Source organism: Mustela lutreola, chromosome 4, assembly GCF_030435805.1.
Source record: "Mustela lutreola isolate mMusLut2 chromosome 4, mMusLut2.pri, whole genome shotgun sequence".
Classification (NCBI taxonomy): Eukaryota; Metazoa; Chordata; class Mammalia; order Carnivora; family Mustelidae; genus Mustela; species Mustela lutreola.
The window spans coordinates 152773436-152791507 of NC_081293.1; the positions used below are offsets into that span (position 1 = coordinate 152773436).

At 49.0% G+C, this 18072-nt stretch overlaps 1 protein-coding gene across 1 annotated transcript in view; it reads left to right on the top strand.

Moving 5' to 3' along the window:
* Nucleotides 1–493: 493 nt before the first annotated feature.
* NFE2L3 (NFE2 like bZIP transcription factor 3) overlaps nucleotides 494–18072 on the top strand; it is a 30628-nt gene continuing 13049 nt past the window's right edge. Inside the window, exon 1 of the mRNA XM_059171391.1 lies at nucleotides 494–1405. Within this exon, the coding sequence (XP_059027374.1) occupies nucleotides 821–1405 (585 nt within the window). The 5' untranslated portion in view covers nucleotides 494–820. The remainder of the gene's footprint in view (nucleotides 1406–18072) is intronic.

Below are 18072 nucleotides of genomic sequence, written 5' to 3' on the forward strand. Positions count from 1 at the left end.
TACATAGAATATTTCATCTAACTTAACCTCATCCCTACTGGACAGGTACTATTATCCCCATTTTAAAGATAAGAGAACGGAGGTACAGAGAAGTTAAGTAACCTACTCAAGGTCACACGATTGGCTGATCGGGGCTGGGATATGAAACCAAGGGTTGGGCTCCTGAGCGTACTGCGCCAGCCCGTGTTCTCACGTGAGTGGTAGCCCTTTACATGCCACCCAGTGTCTCTACTTTTCCCCCAGTCTACACATTCTGTCCCTTCCCAACCACCTTTGCTCCTGACCCCCTATTCCACCCGGCACATTCAGCGACAGCCGCCCGGCCCGCAAGCACTAAATTTGCACCATCTCGGGGCCGAACACTCACTTCTACCAGAAAGCTTTGTGTTTTCCCGAATAAAGAGCTCTTTAGCTGGGAAGCTCCGCCCCCTGCGGGCCCCTCCTACAGGCGCCAGCCCGGGGCGGCTGTGGGCGTGTCCCCGGCGGCTGCGCCCGCGGCTCGGGGCGGGGCCTAGCTGGGAGGCGGAGCTTGGTCGCGTCGCTCGGCGGCCGGGCGGCCGGGGAGGCAGAGTGTTATTGCAGGTGTTTTCTCTCCCGCCTCTCGTGACCCCCCCCACCCCCACAGCGCCGTGCGGGCTGCCGAGGGAGCGCCTTTGTGCCCGGCCCCGAGAGCCCGCGACGGCTGCTACGCACTCGGGTCCATTGTTTCGCTTCTCTCTCTTCCGGGCAGGTGCCCGCAGCGCGCGCACGTGCCAAAGCGGCGGCAGGAGAGCAGGGACCCGCGGGCGCCGGCGGGGGCGTCCCGGGCGCGCGGCGGGAGATGAAGTACCTGAAGCCTTGGTGGTCGGACGGCGGCGGCCTCCTGCACCTCACCATCCTGCTGAGCTTGGCGGGGCTCCGCCTGGACCTGGACTTGGACCTGGACCTCTACCTGCTGCTCCCGCCGCCCACCCTGCTCTGGGATGAGCTGCTGCTGGCCGGAGGCCGGACGAGCTCCGCCTACGCGCTCAGCCCCTTCCCAGCCTGGGGAGGGTGGGGGCGCGCGGAGCAGCTGCACCCCAAAGGCCGGGAGCCGGACCCAGCGGCGGATCCCGAGGGCCGGCTGCTTCGGGAGGTGCGCGCGCTGGGGGTCCCTTTCATCCCCCGCACCCGAGTGGATGCGTGGCTAGTGCACAGCGTAGTGGCGGGGGACGCCGACGGGGCCCACGGGCTGCTCGGCGCCCCCGCCGCCGCGTCTTCCGCGGGAGGAGTCGGCTCCAGCTTGGAAGACAGCAGCCAGGCTGCACCCGGGGATGGCGGGGACCCCCGAGCGGCTGCAAGTAGCCCCTCGGCCGCCGGGGAAGAGGAGAAGGCGCCAGCAGAATCGACGGCTCAGGTGCTGGAGGCCGGCGGCCGCGCGAACCAGGTAACCGGAGAAGGGGACGCGAGCGCGGTGCTGGGGTAGCTGGCCAGGAGCCCTGCAGGCTTGTGACGGACCCACGGAGTGACCACAGCCTCTCTGCTTCCACCGTCCTCCCCTGGGTGGTTGCAGTTTGGAGACCACCCTTTCCTCCCCTTTTTGTGAATCCAAACGAAAGCTGTTAGTGCGGTCGCTACGGCTTTTAGGTGTTTGAGAAAAAGTAGGCGAGACCATCCGTTTGGTTGTAGAGGACACCTTTCCTGTGTTCGGTGGCCGTCAGGAGTAGTTCGGGGCTGCGGAGGGGAGAAGGCATGCTGGTCATTTTCTTGCCTACGGTCTTCGTTCAGTACCTCGTGTACACGGAGATGTCTTTTTCTGGAACCAGCGGATCCAAAAGGGGCCTTTGCCACCGGAAGGACGCGTTTCTCTTAAAAATCCATGCTCCCGGTCTAACGTGATGGCCCCTGCCCAGATTTTAACCCAGTTGCATTTCCTTTTCGCTATTTACCCTTGATTAAGGAACCGTGGCCAGCTGGCAGACAGTGCTGCTGTGACCTAACCATCCCCGGCGCCTAACGATCCTCCTCTCTTCTGGACCATGTGTAACTTTTTTTTTTTTTTTTTTTTTGAGAGAAAGAGAGAGAGAGAGAGCACGAGCAGGAAGGAGGGGGCAGAGGGATAGGGAGAGAGACAAGCACTGCTGAGAACAGAGCCCGACCCTGGCAGGGTCCCAGGTCCCCAACACCATGACCTGAGCCGAAGTCAGTCATTTAACCAACTGAACCATTCAGGCACCCCACGTGTAACTTCTTAGGAGCATGAAGAAAGCAGGTACCCTGACGGTCACCTAGTGGCTTAACAAGTGCCCTTTGGTTTTTGGTTTCAAATCCTTCTGTTTAACATCCTTCTGAAACAAAGTTCACTACGATGGACTGATGGGAGTGTCTGTGATGCTCCCATGGGCTCTTGGAGTCTAAAGACACTTATTACCAATTACCCAGGGTGCCTTCAACGGGGCCTTTTTTTTTTAAAAAAAAAATTTTATTTATTTATTTATTTGACAGACAGAGATCGCAAGCAGGCCGAGAGGCAGTGAGAGAGAGATGGGGAAGCAGGCTCCCTGGCGAGCAGAGAGCCCTATGCGGGGCTCGATCCCAGGCCCGGAGATCATGACCCAAGCCGAACAGAGGCTTTAACCCACTGAACACCGAGGCGCCCCCAATAGGGCCTTTTTAATTATCTCATGGCCCAAACCTTAGTGTTAGCAGTCGGTATCGATCAACAGGTGTTCCTTGGATGTTGTTTTCGCGGAGTGCGATCTTACTCAAAGTGGGAACTAGAGCTAGACAGGTTTGTTTGCCACTCTTCAGAATTGCCCTGTTAGTGTAGGCGGTTGCCAGACGAGCTTCTCCACCCTCTCCCGGAGGGGTCATTGTGCTGAAGTGCCTGTGATTCACTGTTATGCAGATCCGATTCCTTCCTCTTCCTGAGGCAGGAACTAATGGGGTGGGGGCTGGGGTGGGGACTGAGTCTTGGTGGGCTTCTGTCCAAAACAAAAAGTAGAAGGTTCTTCTTGCTCTCTCACCGGGTGTCGACCTTCACCTGAATCCTCTGCGTCCTAAGGAGTGGTGCATGCTGCACTCCAGACGTTCGTGATTTTGTAACTGGTGTGTGTGTGTGCGTGAGAAACCCAGTGCCCTGTGCTGTGGCAGATGCCACCCACTTTGCAAAGCATACCAGGGCCTGCAGGGAGGTGAAGCTGTTCACTCTGGGAGGACTTCCTTCCCCTTATCAGCATTACTACCTATTTGGGCTGGCAAATCTGCTTAGGGGGAAGCTCTGGGGCCAAGGACTGGCCACATCTCCATGGAGGGTTGGGCCCCACTGAAATTTATACAGGCCAATCTCCTGGCATTGCCTTCCACAGCCGGCATGCGTGGACCTGCCGGATCGTGGTAGCTGCTGGGGTGCCCTGGTTAGGTTCGTCCTGGCCATGATCCGCTGTGGAACATCTTATAGTTTTTACCTTTATTGGTTATGCTTTTTAAAAACAGAAGCAAAAAAAAAAAAAAAAAAACAACAACCCAAGGCGCTTCTATCTGGTAGTAGGTCTGTATAGATTGGTAACAGAACCTGAGCTTCCTGACTCCCGTGTTAGCACATTAATTAAGCACCTGTGCTGTACCCAGGGTCTGCAAAACAACATGCAGCTGTGTGGGGTGATCCCCCCTCTCCCCGCCCCGGGCCTCAGCACCACTGCTCTCTGATGCTGGACTGACTTTTACAAGCCAATTGCACCATCCATCAGTTCCGAGTTTACAATCTGAAACCTTGATTGGGGGGACAACGACACCAGGGTTTGCAGTTAGCAGACCGGGGTTTAGGGCTATCACTTACTACTGTCAGGTGATGCTTATTTTAAGGTTCGTGCGAATTAAATGAGAAAAGCATACATGAAGTGCCAGCCCAGTGCCTGGAATGTGATTGTTTCGCCTCCGATCTCCCGCTGCCCTCCTTAACCTGCCCCCACTCACTCTGCGTGCCTTTGTCTTGTTGATGAGTCTGCCCAGGTTTTTTGCTGGCTCAGCGGGTGTGGTGTGTTGCAGCCTGGTTTTGAATTTCAGCTCTACTCCTTACTGCTGTGTGACCTTGGGCCAGTTGCCTCACCTGTCTGCTTCAGTTTCCTGACCGGCGCAGTGAGAATCATGAAGGTACTCGCAGCGAGGTACCTCCCCCACCCAGGACATCGTGAGCCTTCATTCATTCCACATCAGAGGCTCAGACATTTGCAGGGTCCCATCTTAAGCACTTGATAAAAGTTAGCTACTGGTATCTTTGAAAAGAGGGAGAGCTTTGTCCTGTGGGAAAATCAGGGGTTTATGGTGTTTGTTTTTAAACAGATAATTCCAGTGGCTTATATTTGAGTTGTACGAGATTCTGGTTGTATAGGATAATTTTCCATAATTTTTGTCCATTTGCAAAAATGTGTTGGATTGGGGGGTTTTCCAGGTATCAAAAGAGGTGCCACTTTGGTTTCACTTTTTAGTGGGGGCGATCATTATCTGAAAACAGTATCCGGAATTCCCCGGGGCCGACCTGCTTCCCTTCAAAACTATTCTCTCAACCTTCTCTCAACAACCGATGTAGCACATGTTTTCAAAGTAGTGCCTGGGTTAAACTGGGACTTGAATGGTTCTTGCAGATTTGAATGTGTGAGCATATTTGAAGACAAGTGACTGCCTGGAGCCAGCCCCAGTATTTGAGAGAGCTTGTCTCCATGTTGAAAAGGAGAAGCTTGTAGTCCTCTTTTTTTTTTTTTTTTTTTTTTTTTTTAAGATTTTATTTATTTGACAAAGGGAGAGCAGCAGGGAGAGGGAGAAGCAGGCTCGCTGAGCAGGGAGCCAGGTGTGGGTCTCAATCCCTGGACTCTGGAATCATGACCTGAGTCCAAGGCAGACTCTTAACCCACTGAGCCACTCAGGCATCCCACTTGCAGTCCTTTTGATAATGGTTTAAGCCTCAGAACCAGGACCGTGCACTGGGTGAGACCCCGGCAGGACCTTGTGGCCTGGACGGGGTATCTTCAGGTCACTGGAAGAATCTGATACAACAATCAGTACTCCCTTCTAAGAGTAAAGAAGATGAGGAAGCTCCTTGATTGTTAGAATAAAATTTGTTCTTAATTTCAAAAGCAGAGTTAATTCCTGGTGTCTGGGCAATTGGAGATAGACGAAGTTTCAAACACTTGTTTTTAACTCATAACTGTGATACAGATAGAGTCTTAGACCTTCGTACAACCCAGTATAACAAAATTTCAGAGAAGGCTCTTTGCTGAAAGACTTGGTTCGGTAAAAATTCACCTGTGGTCTTAAGGGGAAGGTTGGCATAGGTCACATATGAGTGTCCCGGGGCTGCAGTAACTGGGTGGCTTGAACAGCAGAACCTTACTGTCTCCCGTTCTGGAGGTGAAAAGTTGGAAATCAAGGTGTGGTTCCTTCTGAGGCAGTCCAGGCCTCTCTCCTAACTTCTGGTAGTTTGCTGGCAATCTTTGGCAACCCTTGGTCCCTCCTTCATTCCCTCCCCTATTTTAGTTTTAAGTAATCCCTACACCTGTGGGCCTTGAACTCACAGCCCCAAGATCAAGAGGCGACCCTTGGTTTCCACTGTGTCACCCCAGTCTCTGCCTTTTTCACAAGACATTCTCCCTATGTGCTCATCTGTATCCAGGATTAGGGCCCGCCCTACTCATCTTAATTACATCTGCAGTGACCCAATTTCCAAATAAAATCACATTCAATCAGTTCTACTGAGGGTTATGGCTTCAACATGTGAATTTTGAGGGACACATGTTAATCCATTACACACTCATGCCCCTTTTCCTGGCAACTCTTGGGGTGTTCAGCTCACTTAGCAAGTAGGCTGCAACTGTTTCTGGAAGCAGTTGATCTTAGTGGAGGATCATTGGCCGCAGGATTTGGTGTATGCTCTTGAGCGAACCTGAGTTGGTTGGTTTGTTTTGCTGACTTCATTTGCAGCTAACCCCAAGGAACCTTACTTCAAACTTTTTCCAGTCAATCCTTCACCTCAGTTTGTGGTTTACAGAACTGTCTGCTCTTCGGTATCCCTTGTATCCTTTGGCTACTCTCCATTCTCCCTGCTTCTCAGCTCAGAAATCCAAGTATAGGGCCCAGGGCAGGCTAGGCTGGTGGGCAAATGTGCTGGGCTCTGGGGTCAGACCAGCTGCTGCAGATCTCTGCCCCACGGCTGCCTGGCCATGTGATCTGGGGTGCACTCCTGAACCTCTCTGTGCCTTCATTCCCTTCTCTGTGAAGTGGGATGGTAAGAGTACCTTAGGGAGTCATGGTGAGCATTAAATGAGATCATACACGTTAACGGTGTTGGTACATAGCACGCCCTCAGTAATGTCAACAACTGCTGTTCGTTCAGCTGGGGCTGTCATGCCCCTTCTCCGATTTATTCCCATTCGTTCTCTTGCCAGGTACAGGTTTCCAGAGCTCACCTTTTCTCTTCACTGTCATCTGGGGAGCCTCCATCAGCTCACTACCTACCTGCTGATTTGATATTTTGTCATTCGAGGCTCGGCGTTTGGCTCGTGTGACCGAACTCCCAGCTCCCCTGGCCGAGCTCACCTCCCACTACCCGTGGCCTACTTTCCACCTCACACTTTCTCCCTTCCTTTTCCCCAGACAGCCCCGCAGCACCTCACTCTGTTACCTTTGCCCGAATGCATCCTTTCATTCCTTCCAAGTCTTCTATTGTTAAGATCTCAGACTCATCTCAACTATCGTCACCTCATCGACAGGCATTTCCTGTTCTTCCTCCGAGCCCTGTCGCACTGTGTACCATTTCGTCTACGGGCCTTGGTGTGCTCTACTTGGAACTGCTGTGTCTTGAGCCTGGAAACTGGGTCTTCATTTAACCTGGAGGTAGCAGCAGAGACAGGGTGAAGAACAGACACCTGCCCTGCCAGCCTCTCCCGAGAACTGCTCATCTATCCCCCTCACGGGCCTTCTAGAACTTCAGGGTCCCGTGAGTTTGAATGTGTCTTGGGTCATTCAAGGCTAGAAAGTAGGTCAGATCTGAAGTCCTGATAGGCCGTCTGACCATTTAATGCCAGTTTGAGTGGATGGGGGCCGTGGAAAGCTGACTCTCAAGCATTGTAATTAATCAGGTGGTGAAACTTAGGATTGCCTAAAGTTCTATAGCAGGTTAGTGACCTTACCCAGAAGAGAACAAGTCAGCCTTCTTACGCACTGAGTTACCCGCCTCCCACCCACGACAAAACTCCAGGCTTGTGAAGGCACACTTCCCCCTTTGTGGCAGCCTTTTGATACGAAGAAGTTATTCTTGGCATCTCGTTGTTAAGGATCTGTGTGAATATTCACATATACTTTTGGGCAGCTGAAGCCAGCCAGGGCTCCCGCGCACCCCCAGGTCGGTTCCGGTTCTGATAGTTTTGGCAGAGTGTGGACGGGGGCATGGAAGCAAGGCACAGCCTTCGAAGGTTGGAGAGAACTGGGTTCCCATCAGCATCAGGGTTCTTCGGAGAACAGTACCAGTATAATATAATCAGTATACGTGTATGTTTCAGAGATTAATTTCAGTTGGCTGGTGCCATCATGGAGGCTGGCAGGTCCAAACTCTAGGGACCTGGAAACCCTCTGTGGAGACTTGCTTCTGCCGCAGGCGTGAGGCAGAATACCGTCCTCAGTGAAACCTCTGTTTTGCTCTTAAGATTCTTCCACTTGTTGGATGGGGCTCACTCAGATTCCTAAGATTGTCTCTTCCTGAAAGTCACTTGGTTGATGTAGCTGTTAACCACATGTCCTGAATAATAGGCTATCAGCAATGCATTGGTTAGCATTGATTGCATAACCGAGGGCAGTACTCGAGCCACTCTGACGCATGGAACCAGCCCTCACACCACCCCAGCTCCATCTCTGCTGGGCAGCCTCGGTGAGCCATGGTTTCCAAATTGCAGAAGGGGAATATTAACCTGTTTGCGGGAGAGTTCGTAGGAGGATTAATCACGCCGTATGTCACAGGGCCTGTATAGGTCCCGGCATGTGATTTAGATGTGTCACAAAATTTGCTGATTGCCCCGAGCTGGGGGTCGAATCTCCAGGAAACTGCTATCCTCTGGAGGACCATACCAGACTGCTGGGTCATGCTGGGGCCTGCTTTGTTGTGACAAGAGGAATCCTTCTCTCCATGAGGGGGAAATCATGCTGGAAGTAGCTGAGTGGATTGGGGATGTTGCATGCTGAGATCGGACTGAGGGAGGAACACCACCAGCAACTCAAATATTTGGAGAGCTGTTATGTAAGGAAGGCCTTGGAATTGTTGAGGAGGGAGACCCTGAACCTGAAGGCTCATCTAAAGGGAAAACTTGTTTTGAAGGTAGGCTCTATGCCTAGTGTGGGGCTTGAACTCCTAACCCTGAGATTAAGAATTGCATGCTCTAAGTACCGAGCCAGCCAGATGTCCTTTTTTAGCCTTTCTTTCTTTTCTTTTCTTTTCTTTTTTTTTGAGATTTTATTTATTTATTTGACAGAGACCCAGTGAGAGAGGGAACACGAGAGGGGTAGTGGGAGAGGGAGAAGCAGGCTTCCCGCTGAGCAGGAATCCTGATGTGGGACTCGATCCCAGGACCCTGGGATCATGACCTGAGCTAAAGGCAGATGCTCAGTGACTGAGCCACCCAGGTGCCCCTTTCTTAGCCTTTCTTAATTGCTGAGTTTTCTTGGGGCGCCTGGGTGGCTCAGCCAGCTAAGCATCTGCCTTTAGCTCAGGTCATGATCCCAGGGTCCTGGGATCGAGTCCCACATCAGGATTCCTGCTCAGCGGGAGTTGGCTTCTCCCTCTGCCTGCCACTCCCCCCTGCTTGTGTTCCCTCACTAGCTCTTTCTCAAATAAATAGTCTTCAAAATATAAAAGAGCTGAATCTCTCCGAGGGTGATCAGTTACTAAGTTGCTTGTTAAAATGCAGATATGGGGGCCCACCCTAGACAGGCTGAACTAGAGCCTCTCAGGTGGGGGACCTGGGAGTCTGCAGTTTCCCCAACTCCCAGTGATCCATCAGCCCAAGCTTGCCCTCAACTGTAGTGCTCTTCTCCCGTGGCCCCCCAGTATCCCACAATCCCTGCCTGAAAGGGGGGCCTGCCTGGTGAAAGCCTGCCCTTCCCCAAATTTAAGCCCCAGAACAGCAAAAGGCCTGGGCCACAGGGTTGGGGCTAGTAGTCAGGTTTACCAGGTGCTTTCAAGCTGAAGCCACATCTCTCTAGATCCCTGCTGGAGGATGGGGAACTCACTGCCCAAGAAGGTAATAATAATGAATGCAGAATGTCAACAATCCTGACCCCACACATAGTTGAAGATCCATAGAGAATATCTGACTCCCCCCAAACTTAATTACTATTAGCATAGTGGTAACCAGAAGAGTGGATGACAGGTACTCTGTGGGCTACGTGCATTGCATTCTGTGTCCTTGCCGTAAAGAAAGCTGGAGGAAATACAGTACGGGACTGTAGGAAATCCACGTATAAGCGGCCTCCATGCAGTTCAAACCTGTGTTCTGGCATCAACAGGAGCTTGCACAGAAGGGCAGTTTGAAGCTCTTGATTAAGTTCTAACACAGGCAAAGCCAAGATAGAAACATCAGAACAGGAGAGAACTTTCTGGGCAGGTAGAAATGTTCCACGACAAGTGGAGATGTGAGCCAAGTGGGCGCCTCTGTTGATCAGAATGGTACAGCTGAGGCGTATGCATTCCTGCCTGTGTGAATCTGGCCTAAAACCCCAGATGGACTAGTTCTGCGGGGAGCCCGGGGACTGGTATTGATGACAGAAGCATGGTGGCACGCGACAGTGGCAGACACTGGGTGATGGCTCCAGGGAGCTTTTATGTGTTTGAAATGTTCGATAATAAACATACAAAAACAGTGTGTGTTTTGAGGCTCCCTTGGCCTGCCTTGCCTCCCTGGGTTAGCCGGCACAAAATTAAAGACTCATAAATGAAATTCTCCTGCTTCCCTCCCTGCTCCCCCAGCCCCTCAGCCCGTGTGAAGGGGACACGTGGCAGGAGAAACAGCACCTGTTAAAACCAGAGCCTGTGAGCTGGTGCCTGTGCCCTTGTGGCCTAGGTGTGGGGGCTTGTGCTTAGAAACACGGCTTCTTTTTACACTTGCCTTCCAGTGGCCCATCACATTGAATGTGTTCGTTGTAGCCACGGGGAGCATTCCTGCCAGGTGTCCCGCTGCCCCCTAGGCACCTCCAGTAGATTCAGACATGAGTTTAGCCTAGAACACGCGTTGTTAGGAAAATTCTCAAGGGTCTGTTCCAAGAGAACAGGGACTCGAGAGATGGGGCCTCCGGGCACTGTCATCTCGCAGTTCATGGCCAGTCTTGTTTTGTCCATAACAGCCCTCCCCCTACCCCCTTATTCTGAAACAAAGCCCAGACATCATCTCTTGTGATTTTTGCGCCAGTTCTTGGCAGGGGCCTAGCAAAGAGAAAAGAAAAGCCCAGCTACGTCCCGTCTTGCTCTCTCCACGACCTTTACTGACTCTGACAAACTTCTGTAAAGATTTCTGTATATGGAAGAACTCTAAACATAACCAGAGGACAACCATGAACACCCCTAAGAAAGAATCAACTCTTAATTCCTTAATATCCCTACATTGCCAGTCGATATTCAGGTTTCCCCTTAACACTCCATGACTCCTCTCTCCACGGTGGTGTGTTGGACCCACAATGGGAACAGGATCCACACCTGCCCCACAGACCAGTGTGTATGTGGAAAAGTGATGCTCACACTGCCAGGGGGCGTCATTTCTGGCCCCCTCCCACCCACTCCCCCCCCCTCCGGGGTGGGGGTGGGTGCAGCCCTTCCCTGCACTGATCTCTCCTGCTCAGGGTGGGGTGGCCCAGTGGCCGTGTGGGTGGAGGCCTGGCAGGAAGCAGAATGTTCCCTCGCTGGCCCATGTGAAGGGACTTCATGAATGACTTGGTACAGGAGCAGCGAGGGGTGGGGTTGTTGTGCCCGAGTTTTCCTGTCTGAGAAACCACCAAGGAGCCAAGCAATGATGCAATCACATGAGGGTTTATTTGACAGGCTTAAGCTTGGGCCCAAGTATACCCGATGCAGTGGGGTAGGGACTTGGACCCCGAGCTTAGTTAAGGCAGGACTATTTATCAGCCATTTTTGGATCTGAGCCCTCCTGTTACTGAAGCAGGGTGGGGCTTCCTAAAATAGGGTGGGGGTCCTTAGAACTAAAGTAGGGTGGGGTTTCCTAAAGTAGGGTGGGGGTCCTTAGAACTAAAGTAAAATGGGGGAAAGTTCAGCCCTTGGGCACAGAGGGGTCTGAGATGGCTGTACTTATGCTAAGGCTAAACTTGAGGTGGGATGGCTTTGATTTTTCTCGGCCTCCACAGGGTGGGGGGCGAGGGGTGTCTGAGCGCCCAGAGACCAACCACGGCATGGGGGGCGGTGAGGGAGGAGAGGCGTGAAAGTGTTACCAGAGCGTGGTGAGGAGGGTGCAGTCACCAGTCCCTGAAGATCAAGGGGGAGAAATGCCTTGACCTCGGCCTTGTTCACCCTTCAGTCTCCTGCCTCTGCCTCCCACTGGTGAGCCCAGCTGGAAGGCAACCTGCTCCGGAGTCCCCGAGCTTTACCAGGGACAGCTTCTGCAGGCATACCAAGATTGGCAGGGACAAGCAAGAACTAGTACAGTGGCTGAGAGACAGCTAGGAAGTCTGCAGAGGTCTGCAGCCAAATCCTGGTTCTGTCACTTAAAAGCTGTGTGACTTAGGGCAAGTTGCTTAACCTCTCTGGGTCTCTGCTTCCTGCTCTGCCCCAGGAGGTAACAAGTCCCTATCTTACAGGGATGCTGAGCAGCATAAATGAGATCATGTATGGGGTGCCGGGCCCATAGCGAGTGCTCAATAAATGTGAGCTATAATTATTATAAACGGCTATTAAAAACCACCCAGGCCAAATAGGACACAGCCTCTCTTTATCTGGCTCCTTGTTTCTCTCTAGACCTGATGACTCCAGCTTGCCTCCAGCCTAGAGACAGGCCACACAATTCTTTGGCCTTTACCCCTCTCTCTCTGATGTCATGCTTCTCTGTAGGCACCACATTGTTCTTTGTCTTTGAAGGTTCATCCAGCCCTAAAGGTCAAAGCAGGTCTCGGTTGATCCTCCCCCAGAAGCATAAATGAAAGGCCCAGTTAAGCCAGCTGGAACTGTTCACAAAGACTTTTTTTAGGGTCAAACTCTGCATCACAGTATTGAGGTCCCAATACATTATAATAAGTACAGGCTTGGAAATCATGTTGCCAGTTACCAGGAACGTCAGAGAGTCCGCAGAAAGAGAAGCCCAGCGTTGCTCCTCTTGTCCCCTTCCCACCATCTCCACCGACTCAGAAAACCTGAGTGCGGGGTTCTGCCCCTTAACGTTGGGGGCAGAGGTGAACAACAGCTGAAGGACAGCTTTCGTTAGTTTCCAGCCCCTCAGGAAAGAAAAGATCCACATAATTGTCATTTTAGATGGAGTAGGATAAGTGTCGTAAGGGAAAATCCGGAAGCCATTGTATTTGAGAGGAGGGCTGAGTTTTAGCCCAGGCATCTAAAATGGCACGTTCTGGACCCATGCAGAGGAAGAGATGAGTCACCTCCCAGCCAAGAGGGCTGTGGTGGAGAGGACCTTTCTGGCCGGTGCCAGTTCAGCCCAAGTCACTGGATTTTTTAGCTCTGGTTATTAGGCGCCACAGCTCCCAAGTTTACAACGGCTTCCTATGGCAAGCATGGAAACTTCCTTTTTTTTTTTTTTTCTGAGTCTCAACCCCACAAAAGTAAAAATCACCTACACACAAATAAAAAGTAACTTAATGATAGGTTTGAGTGACCTGTTCTTCAAGAGCATGGCCCATAAATCTCCAGTCTATACAACCATGCTTCTAAAGCACATATACTCTGTATGTATCCCAGGTCCATGTCACCGAGTGGAGAAACAGGAAGAGAGCAAAGATAAGAATTACTGGTGCCAGGGCCTTTACTCCCTTCTCTTGACCTCCTGATGGAGTGGCCAGCAGTTAATTTGTTTAATTGCAACTCTTCAGAATCACAGAGTAGAAAGGAGTAGTAATTAGTATAACATCTTAAATGTATAAAGTACATTTTCTCCTCTAATTCCTTAAAATGTTAGGAAATATCCTTTCACTTCAATGGACACGGAAACAGAGAGTCAGAGTGGCCCAAGGTCATACAGCTGATAGGAGTAGGATAGGCCTTTTTACTCAGCCATTTTTGGATCTGAGCCCTCCAAATGGCTTTTTTTTTTCTTTTAAGATTTTTTTTTTTATTTTGAGTGAGCACAAGGGGAGGAAGGGGAAGAGGCAGAGGGAGGAAAAGAATCTCAAACTGACTCTATGCTGAATACCAAGCCCCACCTGACCTGATCCTGACCTGAGCCAAAATCAAGACTCAGACTCTTAATCACTGAGCCACCCAGGCACCCCTCATAGGGCTTTTGAGGCCCTTTGTACTTAGACTACAAATGCAATAAGCCTTTTTGTACTTTCTAAATAGAAATGTTATAATATTGAATCTTCTACCCCTCCCTGCCTTGAAATCTGGTCTCCTTTCTTCCTGCCAAGATAAAATTTTTAACTGTGATGTCACAGAGGGGGACTCTGAGATCAAGTGCCATGGGCACTACAACTAGAGAAGGGAAGATAAAAAGAAAGCAGGATTGGACAGAAGCAGAAGTTAAGCTTGGTGCAGGCTAAAGGAACCAGGAGCTTGGAGGCTAACGTGGTTCATTACAGTTGTCCCACACTGGGCCAAGATGGCCAGGTCGTTGTTATACTCTCCCCGCCCAGGGGAAGGGTATGACATTAGGGGAAGTGGCTGTCAGCAGTTGAGGTGTTCTTAAAGGCACAGCTAGAGGCTCTCTGCCCACTTGTCCTTCCTTGAGGGCAATCTGGGCTACACAGCTCCATGGGTGGCACACTAACCCAAGGAAAATTCTTCTCATCTCTGTGATGAGATCTCTGTTAGCTTTATGGCAGCTGTCAGTAAATGATAGTTGACTGAATGTGTGAAGAACCAGCTAAGAAAATACTGAATACCTAAGGCTGTGCATGTTAAAGCATCTCTCTTCCCCACATCTGTGGAATTCCACCTGCCATCCAGATCCCCCCCCCCTTTTTTTAAGATTTTATGTATTTATTTGACTGAGACAGAGAGCACAAACGGGGGAGCAGCAGAGGCAGAGAGAGAAGCAGGCTCCCCAGTAAGCAAGGAGCCCAGTGCGGGGCTTGCTCCCAGAACCCTGGGATCATGAGCTGAGCTTAAGGCAGACACTTAGCCAACTGCAGACCCTTAACCAACAGAGGCACCCTAACCACCAACAGCTTTCATATTGCCAGTTCCCGTGAAGATGTTTCTGTCCCTACCTTGTGCAGCCTTCAGGTAGCATTCAACACCATCAGCCACTCCATCCTTCTTGAAACACTTTCAGATTCTGAGACATTACTGTCCTCTGCCTTCCCCTGTACCTCACTTCCTACCTTCCTCAGTCTTGGCTGTTGCCTCTGCATGACTGCAGAATGTTGTGGTTCCTTGGGACCGGGCGCCAAGCCTCCTTTTCCTTGCTTTGTACTCTTCCTAGAACCCTGTGGGGTTTTGTTGTTGCTGTTGATGGCATTCCCAGTTTATACCTCCAGTTCAGACATTCACTCTCAATTCCAGATTCCCATCTCAGCAGTGTAGTGGAACATTTCTACTTGACTTTTCACATGTCAGATTTAACATATCCAAAATGGAAGAACTCACTGTGTTTTTTTCTCGTTCTCTCCATAACTGTCTGCCAAGTTATTCAAGCCAGAAATCTAGGAGTCATCCTTCATTCTTCTCTTCACTCTATCTCCTACTTCCTGTCTGTCAGCAACCCTGTGTGTTCTTTCTCCGCAGTGCATTGGTTCTTCCACTTCTCTTTCCATTGCCACCGCCCTCTTCCAGATTCTTAACTTATGGCAGCAGCCCACTCACTGGTCTCCCCACTTCTACTCTTGAATTTGTACAGACAGAATGGGAGGAGGGGAGTAGAATTCTGTGCTATTAACAATCAATAAGAAAAGGACTGACAGCCCAATAAAAAAATGGGCAAAGGCTACAAATAGTCACAGGAAGGAAGTAGATGCTTTAAAGCTTGTGAAAAATGTTCAGCCTCACTCAATAGAAAGTAAAACTACAATGAGATATCAATTTTCATCTATCAAATTGGCACTTTTATCGACTGGGGATACGAATTTAAATTACCACAAACATTTTGAAGGGCTATTGGGTAAAATCCATCGAATAAAAAAAATGCATTCATCTTTTGACTCAACATAAATTTTGGAAATTTATTCTACTTGCACGTGTATGCAAAGGATAGATGAGACGTTTTAATATTGTTAGAAGGAAATATTGGAAACTAAGGAAGTAAGTCATGGTAACAGGCGCACCAGTTCACTGGAGGTTATCTGCGCCTTCAGTGCCTCCCTGTCTTCACACAGCTCTCTTCTGTTTCTTCAGATCTCAGCCCAAATACCACCTCTCCTCTGAGCCCTTCCCTGGCCCCATTCTAAAGAAGGTCTCCTCTTTCTTTGACTTGCCATCACTTGAGTTCATTTGCATTTCTGGCTTCCTCCCTTTAAAAGAAAACTTGGAAGTGCCAAACAATGTAGGTTTTCACTGTTGTAACCCCAGCATCTCGTGTAGTGTTTGGCATTCGGTATGTACGAATTGAATGAGTGACTAAAAAAATTGTTGAATCTCAAATAAAAGTCCATATATTGTCCTTACTGGTGAACCATTAAAAGCATTCCCACTGAAGTCAGATGCGGAGTGAGCATGTCGGGTACGATTTTCTGATTTAATGATGTATTTGGTCTTCACCCCCCTTTCTGGCCCAGAGCTCCCAAAACTGTGGGTTTCCTAAAAGTTAAGAGCAATAGGAGCATCTTTTGCTATGTACTATCTGGTCTTTTTTCTTCCATTCTTAAAGTATCTCCAGAGCCATAAAGGTGAAAGGAGTGTCTTTTTTTTTTTTTAAGATTTTAAAAATTTATTTGACAGACAGAGATCTCAAGTAGGTGGAGAGGCAGGCAGAGAGAGGAGAAAGCAGGCTCCCTGCCGAGCGGAGAGCCCAACGCAGGGCTGGATCCCAGGATCCTGAGCCCAAGGCAGAGGCTCCAACCCACTGAGCCACCCAGGTGCCCCGAGTGTCTTGTTTTTTGTAACAAGCCTGCTGTAAGCATTCTTGATCTATGTTAATAAGGTGACTTTTGGAAAGTCCCTAAAATGGGGCGTGCCAGGGCAATCAGCCAGATGATTAGAGGGTTGGAACTTTTGGCCCCTACCTCTCAGACCTCTGGGGAGGCAAGAGCAACTGGGGACTGAGTTTATGATTTATTCAGTTATGCCTACATAAAGAAGCTTCTGTAAAAACCCTGAGGGATAGGGTTCAGGGGCCTTCCAAGCTGGTGAACACGTGGAGGTGCCGCCCTACACCTGGAACCTCTGTGAACTAGGTCTTGTGTATCTCATTGTTCCTGAGTTACAATCTTCTATAATAAAACAGTCACCTAGTAAGTAAAATTTTCTCTTAAGATCTGTGAGCTACTCTAGCATATTAAATAAACCCAAGGGAGGGGGTTATGGGAACCTCCAATTTCTAGCCAGTGATTCTGAAGCACAGGTGACAACCTGAACTTGCACTTGGCATCTGAAGGGAGGTGAGTGGGCAGTCTTGTGAGACTAAGCCCTTAACCTGTGGGATCTAATGCAATCTTCAGGTAGGTAGTGGCAGAATTAAGTTAGCTTACAGGATGCCCAGCTGGGTTGCAGAAATTGTGTGGTGTGTGGAAACGCACATATCTAGTGTTGAATGAAGTAGTGTTGTAGTAAGAGTATTGAGAGTAGACACACCAATAGTGTTTTCCTCGTATCAGGTATCATCACTATTATTTAAATGTTGGAAGAGGTGAAAATGATAAAGCAACTGTTAAGATTACTGTATACACTTTGGGGAGAAAATGCAGGTTAACAAGATTTAATGCAAGAATATTTGAGGCAACCTTTCCAAAGTGATTTTGCCATGTGTGGATTTTTAGGGCAACTCATTCGTGAGATGTAATTTCAAACTTTTAAAAAGTTTTTTTTATAAAAAGTATATATCCTTTACTCAGATTTACCTGTTTGCATTTTGCCCCATTTGACTTTTCTATTTTGTAATTATAGTTAGCTATCTATCTATACATAATTCTTTTTGTTGGGAAACATGTAAGAGTGAATTGAAACCATTTTGTCCCTCAATACCCAAATACTTAAATGTATATTTATCAAAATTATCAAAATCAGGAAACTAAGGCATATCTAAGACTGTTATCAAATGTGTCCATAGTCTTTTGTACCAGATATGTCCTGTATAATATATTTTTCCTCTTGGGTCAGCATCTAACCCAGGATCACACTTTATGTGCCAAGTCTCTTAGTTACTTATAATCTGGAAAAGTTCCTCAGCCCTGGGTTTCTTGACCTCTGGATTTTGGAAGAGCATCAGTCAGTTTTATAAAATGGCCCCAATTTTTATTTATTTTTGATGTTACCTCATGATTGAGATTATGAATTCTGGGCAGGAGTAATGGAAGTATGGTATCTCTGTGTCAAGAGACACATAATATTGGTTTATTTCCATTCCATGATGATGGATTTTACCACTTGGCTGAGGTGGTACTTGCCAGGTTTCTCCTGTATTGTCACTATTTAAATGTTTCTCATCAAACCTTACTCCCTAGTTTGAGCATCCATTGATGATTTTCTAACCCTACCATTCTCTGTCTGTATTTATTAGTTGCATTCTACTGTAAGAGATTTTCCCCCCTCATTATGTGTATTTTATTTATAAAATATATTTTTATATTTTTGTATATTTAATATATACATTTATATTCAAATGGACTACTTGATTATTCCTTTTAGTTCCATTTAATGGTTATTCATTATTATAAGATAGGATTTTTAACCAATTTCTGCTTCTTGTAAAGTGAGTAGTGTTCATACATAATTTCTCTACATCCAGTTTGTCTCTTCTAGAGTTTTTA